General features: G+C 41.4%; 1 protein-coding gene across 4 annotated transcripts in view; it reads right to left on the bottom strand.

Moving 5' to 3' along the window:
* The window catches only part of DROSHA (drosha ribonuclease III), a 124,210-nt gene that overhangs the window by 11,965 nt on the left and 95,947 nt on the right, over positions 1-16,298 (bottom strand). For all 4 annotated transcript variants that reach the window (XM_055555023.1, XM_055555026.1, XM_055555024.1 and 1 more), the window contains 3 exons: positions 11,316-11,360; positions 9,082-9,239; positions 7,599-7,704 (listed from right to left, as the gene is read on the bottom strand). In XM_055555023.1, coding sequence (XP_055410998.1) covers positions 7,599-7,704; positions 9,082-9,239; positions 11,316-11,360 — 309 coding nt within the window. The remainder of the gene's footprint in view (positions 1-7,598; positions 7,705-9,081; positions 9,240-11,315; positions 11,361-16,298) is intronic.

Raw genomic sequence — 16,298 nt, 5'->3', positions numbered from 1 at the left:
AACCCGATACTTGTTAAAAAGCAAATGACTTGGCGCCAAGCTGCCTAGGTGCAAACTGTGGCTCTACCTCTTCCTCGCTAAGTGATCCTGTATAAGTTACTAAATCTCTCTGAGGCTCAGTTTCCACTTCCGTTAAACGGAGAAAACAGTCCCTACCTCACAGGGATGCAAGAAGTACAGTGAATGTGTATACAATCTAAGCACAATGACTGACACACAACAAACACACTGGAACACTAGCTGCTGTTGTTTGGCACTGCCATTATCAGCTAAGACATGCTCAACTCTGGTTATGGGGAAAAGGTTATAGAAAGTTCTAGGAACTCCTTTGGATTTGTTTTCAATGCAAATATTCTGGATACCTGTTCATTGTCTTCAAAGCTCTCCATTTTACTAACTCTAACCTGTCCTTAACAACTTTTTTTAAAAACACTGCCTTACTCCCACCCACCAAAAAAAAAAAAAAAAGATAAAATTTAATTTGCAATCACCGGAAAAAACAAGGAAAGCTGTACTAAGGGCTCACTATAAAGCTGAGAGGAAGACTGCTGAGCTCTTGAAGCAATGGCAAGGATCGACAAATTGCAAATTGTGATTTTGAGGATCCAGGGTGCTTAATGTTGGTATATTATCTCAACACAGCAGTCTTTCCAAATTCAAATTTTACTAAGAAAAAGGTTTACTGGTTTAAAATAAGCAAAGAAACACTCTGGCACTCTTCCTTCAACTTCTACTCACTCTTGATTCGAAAGAGAAAAACCACAGCTGTGGGACATGAGCTACCGAAGAGGGCCCCCTAGTGTAAACAGGCGAGTCTGACTAATTATCCTGAAGACTTTAATGTAAGAGCATGGGGTGAAAGACAAATGTATTATTAAAAACGACAGTGATGTGCCTCACGGGTCTCTCATACCAAGAGTGGTGGCCAGATGGCCTCCATTTCCCGTGAGAACCGAAGAAAAGGTAGGCAAATGCTAGCAGCCAGAGTGCAGGTCAGGGCCACACAGCCAGTTTACAACAGTGACGGACAAGTTCTCAAAGAGGAGCTGCGGAATGTGCCCTCTCAAGAGATCTGTCAGCTCACACACCTGTTCACCTGATTAATGCCTCGTGCTGTCTGGAGGCAGCAGGGAAGGATTAGATCAAGTCTTCCCAAAGTTTATCTGTAACCCTCGCTTTCTCATTGTCCCAGTCATTCCTCTGTTTTGTTTTGTCTTTCTTCTTTTTCTCTCTTTAATCTTTTGGCCACATCACAAGGCACAGGGAAGAATCTTAGTTCCCCGACCAGGGATCGAACCTGCGCTGCCCTGCACTGGAAGCATGGAGTCTTAACCACTGGGCCACCAGGGAAGTCCCCTCCAAATCATTCCTCTAAAAAAAAAATTTCAAGATACAAATGAACTTACCTACAAAACAGAAAACGACTCACAGACTTAGAGAACGAACTTATGAGTGCTGGGGAGCAGGATGGGAGAAGGAATAGTTAGGGAGTCTGGGATGGACAGGTACACACTGCTGTATTTAAAATGGGTAACCGAGGGACCTACTGTAAGACCGACTGTACAGCACAGGAACCCTGCTCAATGTTACGTGGCAGCCTGGATGGGAGGGAGTTTGGGGGGAAATGGATACACGTATATGTATGCCTGAGTCCCCTCAGTGTTCACCTGAAATTAACCACAACATTGTTAATCAGCTATACCCCAATACAAAATAAAAAGTAAAAAAAAAAAAAAAAAAAAAAAACTTAAATATAAATAAATAAAAACAAAAATTTCTGCAAGTTCACCTTGCTTGTGGATACCAACACTGGGCACAGGGCACACTGTGGGCATGAGACTGACAAGTATCTTTAGCTCTGTAGTCTGCAGTAAAGGCTAAGACAGAAGAAGGAAATAGACACAAAAACTCAAATGCGAATGTTAAAAAGTTGCAAGTGTGACAAGAAAGGCATTCTTGTCTGAGTAAGTGCTCTTTGAGACCTCCTCACTATTTACCCCCTCACTATTCACCCTGACTCTACTGAGTAGGTTCTACCCTCAAAAGCCAAAAGTTCTATGAAATAGAACCTCCTTCCTCTACATCTCCATTTGAACTTTCATCCCCAGACAACTGCATATAAGCCTGACATTCCTTCCCAAACAGGCCTGCTTGAACATCCAACTTACAGAACACTGTTTTCCTCCATCAGCATTCAAAACTTGAAAACTGCAATTTCATTTGTTCAACTGTCCTTAGTCTCTATGAAACAAGTGTGCAAGGGAATAGCTCTGGGCTAACTAACGCCTCCCTGCAGTTGTGTGCTCTTTAATCACAATAATGATTTTTAGCCATCCTTTCCCTGCCTCCCACCCAGCCAAATGCAACTGCAATAAGCAATCCTTCACAAATTTTAAATTACTTTTAACCCTTAGACATTCATAAATTAAGTTTTCGGCTTCTTTCCTTACACATAAAACATGCTATTTCTCTCCAATGCCACTTCCACTTCCCTTTCTATATGAGTTATCCATCCACAAAACTCTCATTCTTCTACTTATCAAATATGTATTGAGAGCTCACATATGCCAGACACTGCCGGGCATACAGTGATAAATAAAAATATGCTCTCACATAACTTTCGGGCTTGTGGGACAGGCAAACTCAAAAAATAAGTGTCAAGAAGGAGAACATAGAGATTTGACTAGAAGGTTCCCCTTGCATGCAGCAGTCACACCGGAACTGACATCTCAGGCAGAGGAGGAGCTAGCAGGCAGCTGAGAGGAGGGGCTTGAAGTAGAATGGTCTCCAGGTAGAACAAACCCCACGGCAAGAGGGGGCCTAGAGGAATGAGAAGCAGGCCAGGTGAAAAGGTGCAGAGTGAAAAGACAGAAATGTGACATGAGGTCAGGCAGGTGGACAGGCTTGTTCTTTAGTCACTCTCCAAAGAGCAAATGAAGAACGTTAGAGTGGACTATGGTGATCATTCACTCAGCCTATTTGCTGAGCACAGACACGCCAGGACTGTTCAAACACCCAGGGAACCAGGGATGAAGAAGAGAGACAAAATACCTACCCTCATGGAGTTAACACTCTCATGAGAGAGCACAGACGGTAAACAAGTAAAATATATAGTCTGTACTAAGGAGGAGAAGGAAGGAGAAAATGGGAGGTGAGATTCTAGACAGGAGGAGGGGAGCTAGGGATGAGGATGGGATTTTCCAGGCAAGAGTGCTGGAGTGGATTGCCATTTCCTGCTCCAGGGGATCTTCCCGACCCAGGAATCAAACCCGGGTCTTCCGCATCGCAGGCAGACACTTTACCGTCTGAGCCACCAGGGAAGCCCACTATTCAAGCAGAGTGAATGAAAGAAGGCCTCACTAGTGATGACATGTTAACAGAGGAGAGGGATATGGCCATAGCATGTGCAAAGGCCCCAAGGCAAAGGCCGGCTTAGTGTCCTGCAGGAGTCTCACAGAGGCTAAAGTGAAGTGTCTAGGAGAAAAAGTTAGAGACGGTAGCAGGAAGGCCGGTCATACAGGGTCTTGTAGGTAACAACACTATCTTTTACCCTTGAGATGAGGTCAACTCAAAAAGTTTTGCACAGAGGAGATTGTAATCTGACGTTTCTTTAAAAACAACCCCTCGAGATGATGTGCTGAACACAGACAGAGGGGTGGGGAAAGATGTACCAGTTGGGAGGCTATGGTTGTAATTTAAGGTAAAGATAATCATGGTCCAGACCAAGTTGGTTTAACAGTGAAGCTGGTGAAAAGTAGTCATGTTTGAGACAAACTTTTAAGGTAAAATCAACAAGCTATGCTAATGGGTAGGAGGTGTTAGCATGAGACAGAGAAGAGTTAAGGACAACTCCAAGGTTTCTAACCTGCGCAACTAGAACAGAATGGTCCTTACTGATATGGAAAACACCAAGGTTTGGGGGTAGAAATCAGTTTTGTTTTGGCCATGATAGGTTTGAGCTGCCTGACAGAAATCCATCTAGAGATCTCTGTGGATCTGTATAACCAAGTACATCTACAGATATGTCGACATATGAGTTTGGAGTTAGGGGGACACGTAAGGGCTCAAGACATGAAACAGGAAGTAATGTATAGGCATACTCAGACTCATGGAGAGGAAGTCAACGGAAAAGAGACGAGGCCTGAGAATGGGGGCACTCCAATATTGAGAGGTTGGGGAAGTGAAGAGGAACAACCAAAATGGACTAAAGATGAATGGCCACTGTGGACACAATAGATGTATTGTGAAGATGCCACAGGCCGCAGCAGGTAACCTGGCCTGTGTGGAGAAAGAGCTGATTCAGGAAAGTCAGTGTAGGAAGCCATAACCCGTAATGCAGTCCAATAGGCCTGAAACCTGAGAGTTTCAGGTGGGAGAGTACAAAAATGCCCACAGGAATGGCGAGGCCAGCTTTTCCAATAGTAACACACATCTCAGGGAGAAATCTGCACCGGCTGCCTTGCCTACTGCTTTGGATAAGCACAACCCTAAGATTCCCATCCTTTGCAATGTGCAGGAAGTGCCACCGCCTCTAACCGGATCTCTTTGTCAATCATATTCCTGTAACACTGTGACAGCTGTGCAGAAACTACTGCCGGTCCAGGTGATGGCAGAAGATCTGGGTGATGAATTGAGGTGGCTACTCCAGCAGTAACATGGTCAAAACTTGTGAACAGTCTATGCTGGAGGGAATGGAGGAAGCAAAGATGATTCCCTGGCTGCTGACTTGCCACACTGGATGGGTGATGGTGCCCTTCAATTACTCAAGAAATAACTGGAAGAGGACCCAAATTTCAAGTTCAGCCTTGGATACACGGAGATGATGAGCAGGCAGCTGACACTGAAGCTCAGAAATGAGATAGGATTGAAGAAATCCATTCAGAAGTCTGCCTACAGCAGGAAACTAATGTTATATTTACAAAGAATGCCTATAAGAGTAAGAAATGCCTAGGAATGAGCTTTGTGCATCCTGGAATATTCACCAGCTCTACAGAATAGGATGAGCCTGCAAAGGAGGCTGAGAGGGTAGCTCAAGAGCCGAGAGGAAAACCAGGAATGTAAAGCATCACAGCATTTAAAATACAGATTTTAAAATCTGTATTTCACTGATTTTAGATCATCTTTGTTTTGCCAGCAGATCTGTTGGTCCTGCTGATTTCTACCAAAGTCTTCTGTGAATACAGTTCAAAAAACCCTCCATATCAGAATTTTGTCATCTGTTAACATCTTTCTAATAAGGTATCCCCAAATTCTCTAATTTCAAGGGAGCAAGGCCAATGATAAACATATTTCAGATCAAATTAGTTACGGCACTGAAGTCACTTTGGAAAGAACACAAAACTGAGTCTCCAGCATAGTCGTGCTTTCACCTTTATCCAGACCTGGGCAGGGCTCATGCCTTTCTGAGTCCTGGTTTCAATAATCTGTTCAGCGTTGGGGTTGGGACACGTGTGTAGTGCCAAGAAGGGAAGCAATACATCTGTCAATCCATACCCTCCTCCTCCACAAAATTCTGGAGTTCACAATTGATTGGTGGGAATACAGGGGTAAATTGGAGAAGGCAATGGCACCCCATTCCAGTACTCTTGCCTGGAAAATCCCATGGATGGAGGAGCCAGGTAGGCTGCACTCCATGGGGTCACTAAGAGTTGGACACGACTGAGCGACTTCACTTTCACTCTTCACTTTCATGCATTGGAGAAGGAAATGGCAACCCATTCCAGTTTTCTTGCCTGGAGAATCCCAGGGACGGCGGAGCCTGGTGGGCTGCCGTCTATGGGGTTGCACAGAGTCGGACATGACTGAAGCGACTTAGCAGCAGCAGCAGCACAGGGGTAAATGTGTATACTGAAGTCACATATTTTCAGCAGTGGCCTCTATATGCCCATAAAATGAATGAATGACTGCTTCAAGCCATTTGCTTTAATCTGGCCATTTCTCAGACCAACCAGATACTCTGACAGCTATGAAGTCTATTCCCTAATGGCAGATACAGAACAGAGCATTTATTGATTCCTGGATGCAGAGAAAGACACTACATACTAGTTTATTTCTGGTAAATGCTCATATGTTCTTAAGAATTTAATATTAATTCAAAAGGAATTTCTTGTCAATCCAAAAGCAGTTAATTGTAAATGGTCATTAAACTGCTAATTTTAAACTAATTTTAAAAGTAAGAGTATTCCTAATTTCCCACAAAATGATACATGGGGCTTAGTAGAAACATAATAAATATTCATTCAATGAATGAATGAAAGGACCGTATTTTGTTGGGTTTAGAAATTCTGCTGAAAAATTACACCTAAACATAGTCAAATAATCATATTCTCTCTAAATTCAATATCTGTGTCTCTCACATAAACTATTTCCAGGGTTCAGAGTTGCAAAGATAATATCAAATTCTATTCAAAGCAAAACATACACAGAACGTGTAGAGATGCAAAGTATGAAAGACTTATTATTTACCTCAAGCATAATGAAGAATGTCTGTACTCACAAGATGTCTTATGGTGTCTATTATTTTCTTTGCCCAGTAAGGTATTTGCTTTCTCAATGCCCAGTCCTAGAGGTACTTCTCAAAGGTTATTCCTTGTGCCGGGAGACCATCATCACTGACTTCCAGGCGGGTTTTGTTCTCCATTCCAGTTTTATTATTGATTGGTTTCACAGAGTAAAAACCGTACGCAGCAAATAAAAAAACTCAATAAAGTTTTATAAAACGAAACAAAAGTGAGAGGAATGGGAACCATTTCACTTTGTTCATAAATCAAACGTTTCCTCTCAACGTCCCTTTCAACTCCACGCGGTCCAGCCAAACTAGGTTTCTGATCTTTCATGCTGTGCCCTTGTTTCAGCAGTCCTGATGTGCGTTATGTCTTTGCAAAGAAACTTCTTCCCATTAATTCCCAATGGCCAAATCCTACTCATCCTTAAAGGCTCAAACATCATAATAACCATGAAGCCTTCTAGAAACTCCACAGCCAAAAGAAATCTTACTTAACCTAAACAGCACACTTTCCTTGTATAATATTTAACGTAGTTCTCCCTTGTATTTATAGCTACTTATTTATACTTTTTATAGTGTACATGTATCTGTATACACACACACCTTAAACTATACATATATACACACACACACACACATATACATATGTGTATATATACAGAAAGAGAGAGAATTTGTAATTGTTAACTTGCATTTTTAATTTCTTCTAGTAGTTTTTAAACTTCTTATGGACAGACTACTACTAAGTCACTTCAGTCGTGTCCGACTCTGTGTGACCCCATAGACGGCAGCCCACCAGGCTCCCCCGTCCCTGGGATTCTCCAGGCATCAAGTAATATTTGCTCCCCTCATGAAGCCTAACTCAGTGTCTTGCACCGAGTAGGCAATCACTAAATAAAGGAGTATAAAATGAGCTCTCATCATATATTGTTTTTGCATACAAAAAATTTACATAATGAAACAAAACCATATGATATGCTAAAGTCACCAAGAACTAAGTCACCAATTACATAAGTATATATCTGGCTCTTCAAATCTTCACATTCTATTACACAGCAAACTTGTTGGAGAAAATGGTTTTACACAAACTCACAGTTAAGTGTCCTTCGTGATGATCTGGAAAATGAATGAATAAGTACTCCGTTGCTACCAGCTGCATTATGGAGTCACCAAGGAATTCCATCCTCTGATTGTGGCCTCTGGGGGGAAAAAAAACATCAATGTAAAGAGATCAATAAGCATGTGTAGATTCAAAAAAATTAAAATAAAAAATTTTAAGATATGATTTTAAAAAGCAATGTGTTCATCTTGCTTAAAGCACAAAACTAAATACAACTCCCCAAAGCCCCTCAACTGAGAAGAGATCTGAGTCAATATAGGTTCAGTTTCAAAGGAGAGTAAAGTGAGTACTATCTAAGGATTAAACAACTGCTGAAAGAAAGACTGGTAAATAGTACCTGGGCAGAAGCTGGGGAGAATCAATAGAAAAATAAAACACAGTTGAATCCTTGAACAACCTGGGGGTTAGGGGCAGCGACCCCCCAGGCAGTCAAAAATCCAGTTTAACTTTACAGTCAGTCCTCTGTCCCATGGTTTGCACCTGTAGATTCAACCAAATGACACCATGCAGCACTATAGTACGTACTTACAGAAAAATATCCACGTGTAAGTGGACCCACGTGGTTCAGACATACGTGATTTAAGGGTCAACTGTATAGTACAGACAACAACCTTGCACAATCTTTACACAGACAAAATACAGCAAAAAGATCCAAGAATTTTCTATGCTAAATCTTTACCTTTTCATTGAAAAATAGACTCCAGTTTTCAAATCTGAATTCCAGGATAAGGACTAAAAAAATCTATGACAAGATTCTTTGGTTTATTCAGTGTAAAGACAACTGTGAATATCTAATTTGGGGGAAGAAAACCTGATGAGTGTGTGTTAGTTGCTCAGTTGTGTCCTACCCTTTGTGACCCTGTGGACTGTAGCCCGCCAGGTTCCTCTGTCTACAGGATTCTCTAGGCAAGAATACTGGAGTGGACTGTGGGGGAAGAAACCCAAAAACTGAATTAAAAAACATGTAAAAAAAAAAAACAAAACAGTTTTGGTTATTTTATCAGTTATTTCATTAGGTCATGTTCAAATCACTCACTCACAGCAGGGACTGGAGGGCCAAATTCACGCTATGGCCTGTTTCAGTAAATCAGGTTTAATTGGGACACAGCATGTTCATTCATTTATACTTTTCCTGTGGCTGCTTTTATGTTACTTTTGTGTTACTTATGAATCATCATGACTGTGACCACCTGGCCTGTCTCTTCATAGGAAAAATTTTTACTTCCTTCACACTTATAATTTATAAAGAAATAAGATTCATGGCAATGAGACCAAAAATACTGGATTACAGCACATGCCCTGGTCTACACCAGTGTCTGGCTGCTCATCCATCTGACGATGTGACTTCCCTGGAAATATGTTTGAAACCCCAATTCCTTGAAAGGGCACACAGCAAAAGTTTGGGACTGTGTGTCCAAATGGTCATGTTAGAACTACAAGAGTATTTCTAACTCACAGGGTCAGATGGTTAAATCCCACAGTTCTCAATGTGAATGCTCTTGCCAAAAGTCGAACATGTGTAAAAATTACTCCAATTGCATCTTCAAATTCAGTAAGTTTCTGTAGAACTGGAGAAGTCTCAATAAGTTGTCGATCAGTATTTGGCTCTTGAAGCTACAAGAAGGAACAAATAAATATCACAGGCAGTTTTTAGTTACAAATGTAATTATCAATTCTAAGTGTTTTGTAAACTTCTTGTTCTCACAGGCAGAAATTTCTGAAATGCCAATAAAACATGAAAGCTTCTTTCTCATCCCTTAGAATGGCAAACAAACCTAATATTTAAAGAAGGCTCAAATAATATTTTCCAACCTTCTATCAGATTTCAAGGCCAAATACTATACACAGATAGTTCAAAATCCTAAGTATTATACTAGCTCTCCAAGGAAGAGGCAAGCTGAAGAACCACTCCTAGGGAATCTATCTATCTATCTATCTATCTAGTAACTCAGCAGTTCTCAAACTTTCAGTTCAGTTCAGTCGCTCAGTCGTGTCCGACTCTTTGCGACCCCATGAATTGCAGCACGCCAGGCCTCCCTGTCCATCACCAACTCCCAGAGTTCACTCAAACTCACGTCCATCGAGACAGTGATGCCATCCAGGGATCTCATCCTCTGCCATCCCCTTCTCCTACTGCCCCCAATCCCTCCCAGCATCAGAGTCTTTTCCAATGAGTCCTCTTCGCATGAGGTGGCCAAAGTACTGGATTTTCAGCTTTAGCATCATTCCTTCCAAAGAACACCCAGGGCTGATCTCCTTTAGGATGGACTCAAACTTTAGCACTCATCAAACTCTTGCAGTACTTGTTAAAAGCAGATGGCAAGGCCCTGCACCCAGAGTTTCTCACTCAGTATGACTGGAATAAGGACTAGGAATCTGCCTTTCTGGTAATTCCCAGGTAACACAGATGCTGCAGGTATGGGGATCAGCTTTTGAGAATCACTGCATTGAATAACTTGACCGCTGTGTATCTTTCAAGGGGCTTATCTATTTTGGTAAATGATCATCATTAAACTGAATTCAGCTTACACTGGAGATTATATTAATACCACTAGGCAGCTGCTCCATGTAACAATAAGCCTTTAACCACTGCTGCTAAGTCTCTTCAGTCGTGTCCGACTCTGTGCGACCCCATAGACGGCAGCCCTCCAGGCTCCCCCGTCCCTGGGATTCTCCAGGCAAGAACACTGGAGTGGGTTGCCATTTCCTTCTCCAATGCATGAAAGTTAAAAGTGAAAGTGAAGTCGCTCAGTCCTGTCCGACTCTTAGCTACCCCATGGACTGCAGCCTACCAGGCTCCTCCGTCCGTGGGATTTTCCAGGCAAGAGTACTGGAGTACTTTAACCACTAGCAGAGAGCAAGTATAAAACATCTGAAATGAATATTTTCAGAACTTTGGGCTAGTTCATATTCATAAAATACTTCTAAAATACTCTGAATTAATGTCACTTGTTACTGTGAAGCCTCTCATAAGAGAGTTCAGCCACTAGTGGTGATTATTATATATATATAATATATATACAAAAATGTATATGTATGAGTATACATTTACATGTATATATTTATATATGTCTCCAAGGTAAAATGGTAATAAAAGCAAAGAAGAGTGAGAATTTTTGAAACAACTGGGGGAAAGAGTGTCACCATATATAGATCTTTTAAATTCTAAAATCTTGAATAAAGTCATTATACTCTACTAAAATTTTAATTTACAATGTTTTATGCAACTGAAGTCAAATCTCTGAATTTCTAAGATACAAATTAGGTTACAATTTAGCAATGTTAATTTAGTGTTTGTTCTATTTTGTAATAAGCCCAGACCTGCTTCCGTATTATCTTCCCTATAATAGCAGGCATGTAGACACACTGGAGACAACATACTCTGTCTTGAGTATCACTATTCTGGGGAAGAGAGGGGACCAAACCACAGCCACACAAGTAGCTCTTCCTGCCTTTCGAGCGATGGCAACTCCCAGTGCTTCGCCCACCTCACCCCAGACCACAAAAACACAATGCATGGCCTCGTTTTAGTATTTGTTCCAAAGTTCTCCAGTCTGATACCCCAGCTTAAAGTCATAATGCCACCGAAGGGAATCAAAGGATAAAAGCAGAAGGGGACAAAAGGCAAAGTGAAGCATCGTGAGTACCTGGAGTTACAAAGCTCACTGCAGACAGGAAGGTCACACTTACCTGGAGTGGGTGGAGAGGATAATTGAGCCAGACTTCGCGCAGGTCCTGGAAAATGGAGTGATGCCTTTAATGCTCGAGGGAGTCATTTAACACACTCTAGAGTACTAAATAAAATGCCATTATGTGAAATACTGAACTATTTCAGATGCTGACTCCACTTATTGCAAATTGGATAGTGCTGGCAAATGAATTTTTTAAAAGTGTTTTCACCACTCCAACTGCCTGTAGTGACTCTAATTAGCCTATTAAGCTGGGGAGGAAAAGAGCCACCCCCACCCCCAGGAGTCAACAACACGTTTTAAAACTAAGTTACACTGTTGGTGGGAATGCAAACTAGTACAGCCACTATGGAGAACAGTGTGGAGATTCCTTAAAAAACTGGAAATAGAACTGCCTTATGACCCAGCAATCCCACTGCTGGGCATACACACTGAGGAAACCAGAAGGGAAAGAGACACGTGTACCCCAATGTTCATCGCAGCACTGTTTATAATAGCCAGGACATGGAAGCAACCTAGATGTCCATCAGCAGATGAATGGATAAGAAAGCTATGGTACATATACACAATGGAGTATTACTCAGCCATTAAAAAGAATACATTTGAATCATTTCTAATGAGGTGGATGAAACTGGAGCCTATTATACAGAGTGAAGTAAGCCAGAAAGAAAAACACCAATACAGTATACTAACGCATATATATGGAATTTAGAAAGATGGTAACAATAACCCTGTGTACGAGACAGCAAAAGAGACACTGATGTATAGAACAGTCTTATGGACTCTGTGGGAGAGGGAGAGGGAGAGGGAGAAGGTGGGAAGATTTGGGAGAATGGCATTGAAACATGTAAAATATCATGTATGAAACGAGTTGCCAGTCCAGGTTCGATGCACGATACTGGATGCTTGGGGCTGGTGCACTGGGACGACCCAGAGGGATGGAATGGGGAGGGAGGAGGGAGGAGGGTTCAGGATGGGGAACACATGTATACCTGTGGCGGATTCATTTTGATATTTGGCAAAACTAATACAATTATGTAAAGTTTAAAAATAAAATTAAATTAAAAAAATAAATAAATAAAATAAATCACAAGCAAAAAAAAAAAAAAAGAAGTACAACAGCTCCTCTGTTAGCATGGGAAGGTGGCCATGATCTACTCTGTAGTTAAAAACAATATGCAGTACATTAAAATTGCATTGATATATTTTTTACTGTTTTATCACACACAAACCTTCAGCCTGTTTTTAATACAGCAGCCAAAGTTATCCTTTTCAAACATAAGTCAGAACCTTGTTATCGCTCTGCTAAAACCCCTTCTCAGGTTTTTCTCTTACTCAGATTCAGAGTCCTCACCACCGTTTCCACTCCCCATGTGCTCTGGCCCTGTGCTTCTGCTCTGACTTTCTTCCTCCACCCTCCTTTCCCCAGCTCCCATCACCCCGGCCTTCTCCTCAGTGCCTTGGGGTTTTAGTCTCACTGTTTCCTTTACCCGGGGCTCTTCCCCTAGAAGTCCTCACTGCCGGTGCCTCCCACCCTTCACATCTCTCCCCAAATATCACTTTTCAATGACCACAGCCCCTGAGAATAGTCTGCATTTTGGCAGAGTACCTTCCTCCCCAACCCTCCCCATTCCCTGGCATTTTCTTTTTATTTATTTATTTTTATTTTATGGCTGTGCTGCATGGCATGATCAGGGATCAAACCTGCGCCCCCTGCATTGCAAGCATAGAGTCTTAACCACTGGATCACCAGGGAAGTCCTACCTCAGCATTTTCTATTCCATTTCCTTGCTTACCTGTTCTTCACTCCCTCAACACCATTTGCTACAGGATATACTTTCTTCTTTATTGGTTTGTGGTCTGTCTCCCTCTTCTAGAACTCTAAACTCGGCAAGGGCTGAGATTTTTGCTCTTTTTTGTCTCATTGCTGGATTCCAGCACCTAGAATAGTGCCTGGCACACATTTGGTGCCCAATAAATATTCGTTGAATGAATAAATAAAATTTCATTTTTATATCTGCATAAAAACAGATGTAGAAAAATCCACAGCAAACTATTGACAGTGATTATTTCTAGGGAGTGGGGTTAGAAGCTGATTGGAAAATTTCCATCCTGTGTACATTTCTATATCATTTGACACATGTACCACTTTTAGGTAATTAAAAACTAAATAAAAAATATTTTAAAGGAAAAAAAAACAAAACTAAGTTACACATTCGCTTAACCTAATACAGTGGATTAAGCTGCTGTTTTAATTATATGTTTTAGTTTACCATTCCCCAGAAATGTTCATAGCCTGTGCCTTTTGGAATTAAAACTCATCTCGAATGGTCCTTTACTTGGGCACTAATTCATTATCATTGAGTAACTTTAACATGGGAGTGGAAAACACCCATATCCTAGTTCCTAAACTCTTAGATTTGTGAGATCACACTTTTACTGTGGGTCACTACAAATGTATACTTGAAATAAGAGAATAAATAAAAGCATTAATTTTGTAGAAAATCCTAATATGCTATTTTATCCACTGAGTTAAATCCAGAGGCATTTATAATAGACCTTCCTCAGGATTAAAGTGTTTTTCCTTCAGTATAAGACTCTAGGGAGCCTCTAACTGAATCTCCTTTCAGGCCTTGACAACTGGTTTTTGAGATAAATGACAAAATTTTTTAAGAAAAAAAAAATTTTTTTTTTTAATTTTTGGAGAGGAAAAGTATAGTAAAATGTATTATGATGTGATACAGATGATGACAAAGGGAAATAAAAATACCTGATAATTTTGTACATCTTGCATATTAAAATATGTCTAGGTTTTGTTTTTGATATTTTATTTTTGCGAATTTTTTTTTTAAGTTTAAATATCAAACTGTTCTTTTAAAGCTTTTAAAGAACTTCTCTTAACCAATTCAATAACCTTTCCCTGGAATTCTGTGTAGCATAAATTACACTGAATGTCACTCCCTTCCTGTGACTTTCTCAAGTTCTCTCACTGCTTTTTCTCCCCCTGCTATACCTGAAACGGACATGCACTCAACTTCCACCAAGAGCCTGAGCTACCCACTACCTGTTCCTCTGGAGTGCCCGCCGCCCCCACTGCTTTAGCTGCTGCCTGTTTAAATCATCTGCTCACCTCTGCTGCAGTTCTGACTTCTCATCCAAGCTACACATCCGTAACTAAGCGCCTTAATTGGCGTCTTTTACCTCATATCCAAATGACCAAATCATCACTTTTTACCTTCAACTAGGGATGATGGTGTTAGGAAAAGGTGTAGGCTGAGGAGACAGGCTGCCTGATTCAACCCTGATTCCCTGTTGGCCAGTTTCTTCACCTCCCTTAAGCCAACCTTTCCTCAAGCAGTCGACAAAGATAATCACAGTACCTACTTCAGAGTGTTCTCTGATGCCTCAATGAGCAATGTACTCAAAGCACTGAACCCAGTGCGGCACACAGGAAATGCCAATATTAACAACAAGTACATCAACAATGATGATAAACAAGTATCTCTTCAGACCAACTCCAATCTCCAAAGCAGAAGATTCTCAAGGACTCCGAGATTCATCTTTCTCCTTTCTCCTATGTCTTTTTCACCCAAAAACACTGATTTCTCCTTTGATGTCTGCTGCCACCCATCTTGTTGTAATAGCTTTAAAACCTCACAACTAGCCGGTTTCAATGGCATCCATTTCCCTGATTGCACCCTGCACTGAGATACAGCTCTGCCGCACCCTGGTGTCAGAGAAACAGAACAGACCTTGCTGGGTTCCCAGCTCTGCTTTCTGTTAGCCCAGGGACCTCAGAGAAAGCCTCTACCTCCAGTTTGCTCTTCTGGAAAATGTTCATCAACTGTTGGGACATTAGTTCATGCAGCATGTTTTTATTGAACATCTGTTAGGTGTCAGCTAAGTAAGACATTGAATAAGACACTAGCTCTGTCCTCAAAGGAGCCTACTGGGGAAGAATAAGGGTTCAGTTCAGTTCAGTCGCTCAGTCGTGTCCGACTCTTTGTGACCCCATGAATTGCAGCACGCCAGGCCTCCCTGTCCATCACCAACTCCTGGAGTTCACTCAAACTCACGTCCATCGAGTCAGTGATGCCATCCACCCATCTCATCCTCTGTTATCCCCTTCTCCTCCTGCCCCCAATCCCTCCCAGCATCAGAGTCTTTTCCAATGAGTCAACTCTTCGCATGAGGTGGCCAAAGTACTGGACTTTCAGCTTTAGCATCATTCCTTCCAAAGAACACCCACGACTGATCTCCATTAGAATGGACTGGTTGGATCTCCTTGCAGTCCAAGGGACTCTCAAGAGTCTTCTCCAATACCACACTTCAAAAGCGTCAATTCTTTGGCGCTCAGCTTTCTTCACAGTCCAACTCTCACATCCATACATGACCACTGGAAAAACCATAGCCTTGACTAGACAGACCTTTGTTGGCAAAGTAATGTCTCTGCTTTTAAATATGCTATCTAGGTTGGTCATAACTTTCCTTCCAAGGAGTAAGCGTCTTTTAATTTCATGGCTGAAATCACCATTGCAGTGATTTTGGAGCCCCAAAAAATAAAGTCTGACACTGTTTCCACTGCTTCCCCATCTATTTGCCATGAAGTGATGGGACCAGATGCCATGATCTTAGTTTTCTGAATATTGAGCTTTAAGCCCACTTTTTCACTCTCCTCTTTCACTTTCATCAAGAGGCTTTTTACTTTCTGCCATAAGGGTGGTGTAAATGAGTACAATTTAATAAACTATGACGAGTTCTATAATGGTGATATGTATGTTCCAAGTGCTGAGAAGACTCTGCCTGGGGCGTCAGATCAAGTTTCCAAGAGGAGGGGACTCTTCAGCTAAATTCTGAAGAACAAGAGGAATTCCGTACAGCAGAGGAAAATGATCAAAAGCAGGGCATGGTACATACTCAAATAAAAGGTCTCAAAGTGCACACACACAAAAGCGTAGTTCTTAATAAGCAGAACACCGAGAAT

The sequence above is a fragment of the Bubalus kerabau genome, chromosome 18 (genome assembly GCF_029407905.1).
Source record: "Bubalus kerabau isolate K-KA32 ecotype Philippines breed swamp buffalo chromosome 18, PCC_UOA_SB_1v2, whole genome shotgun sequence".
Taxonomy (NCBI): domain Eukaryota; kingdom Metazoa; phylum Chordata; class Mammalia; order Artiodactyla; family Bovidae; genus Bubalus; species Bubalus kerabau.
The sequence above is the reverse complement of the archived record's forward strand: the minus strand, read 5'-3'. Positions and strand labels throughout refer to the sequence as shown.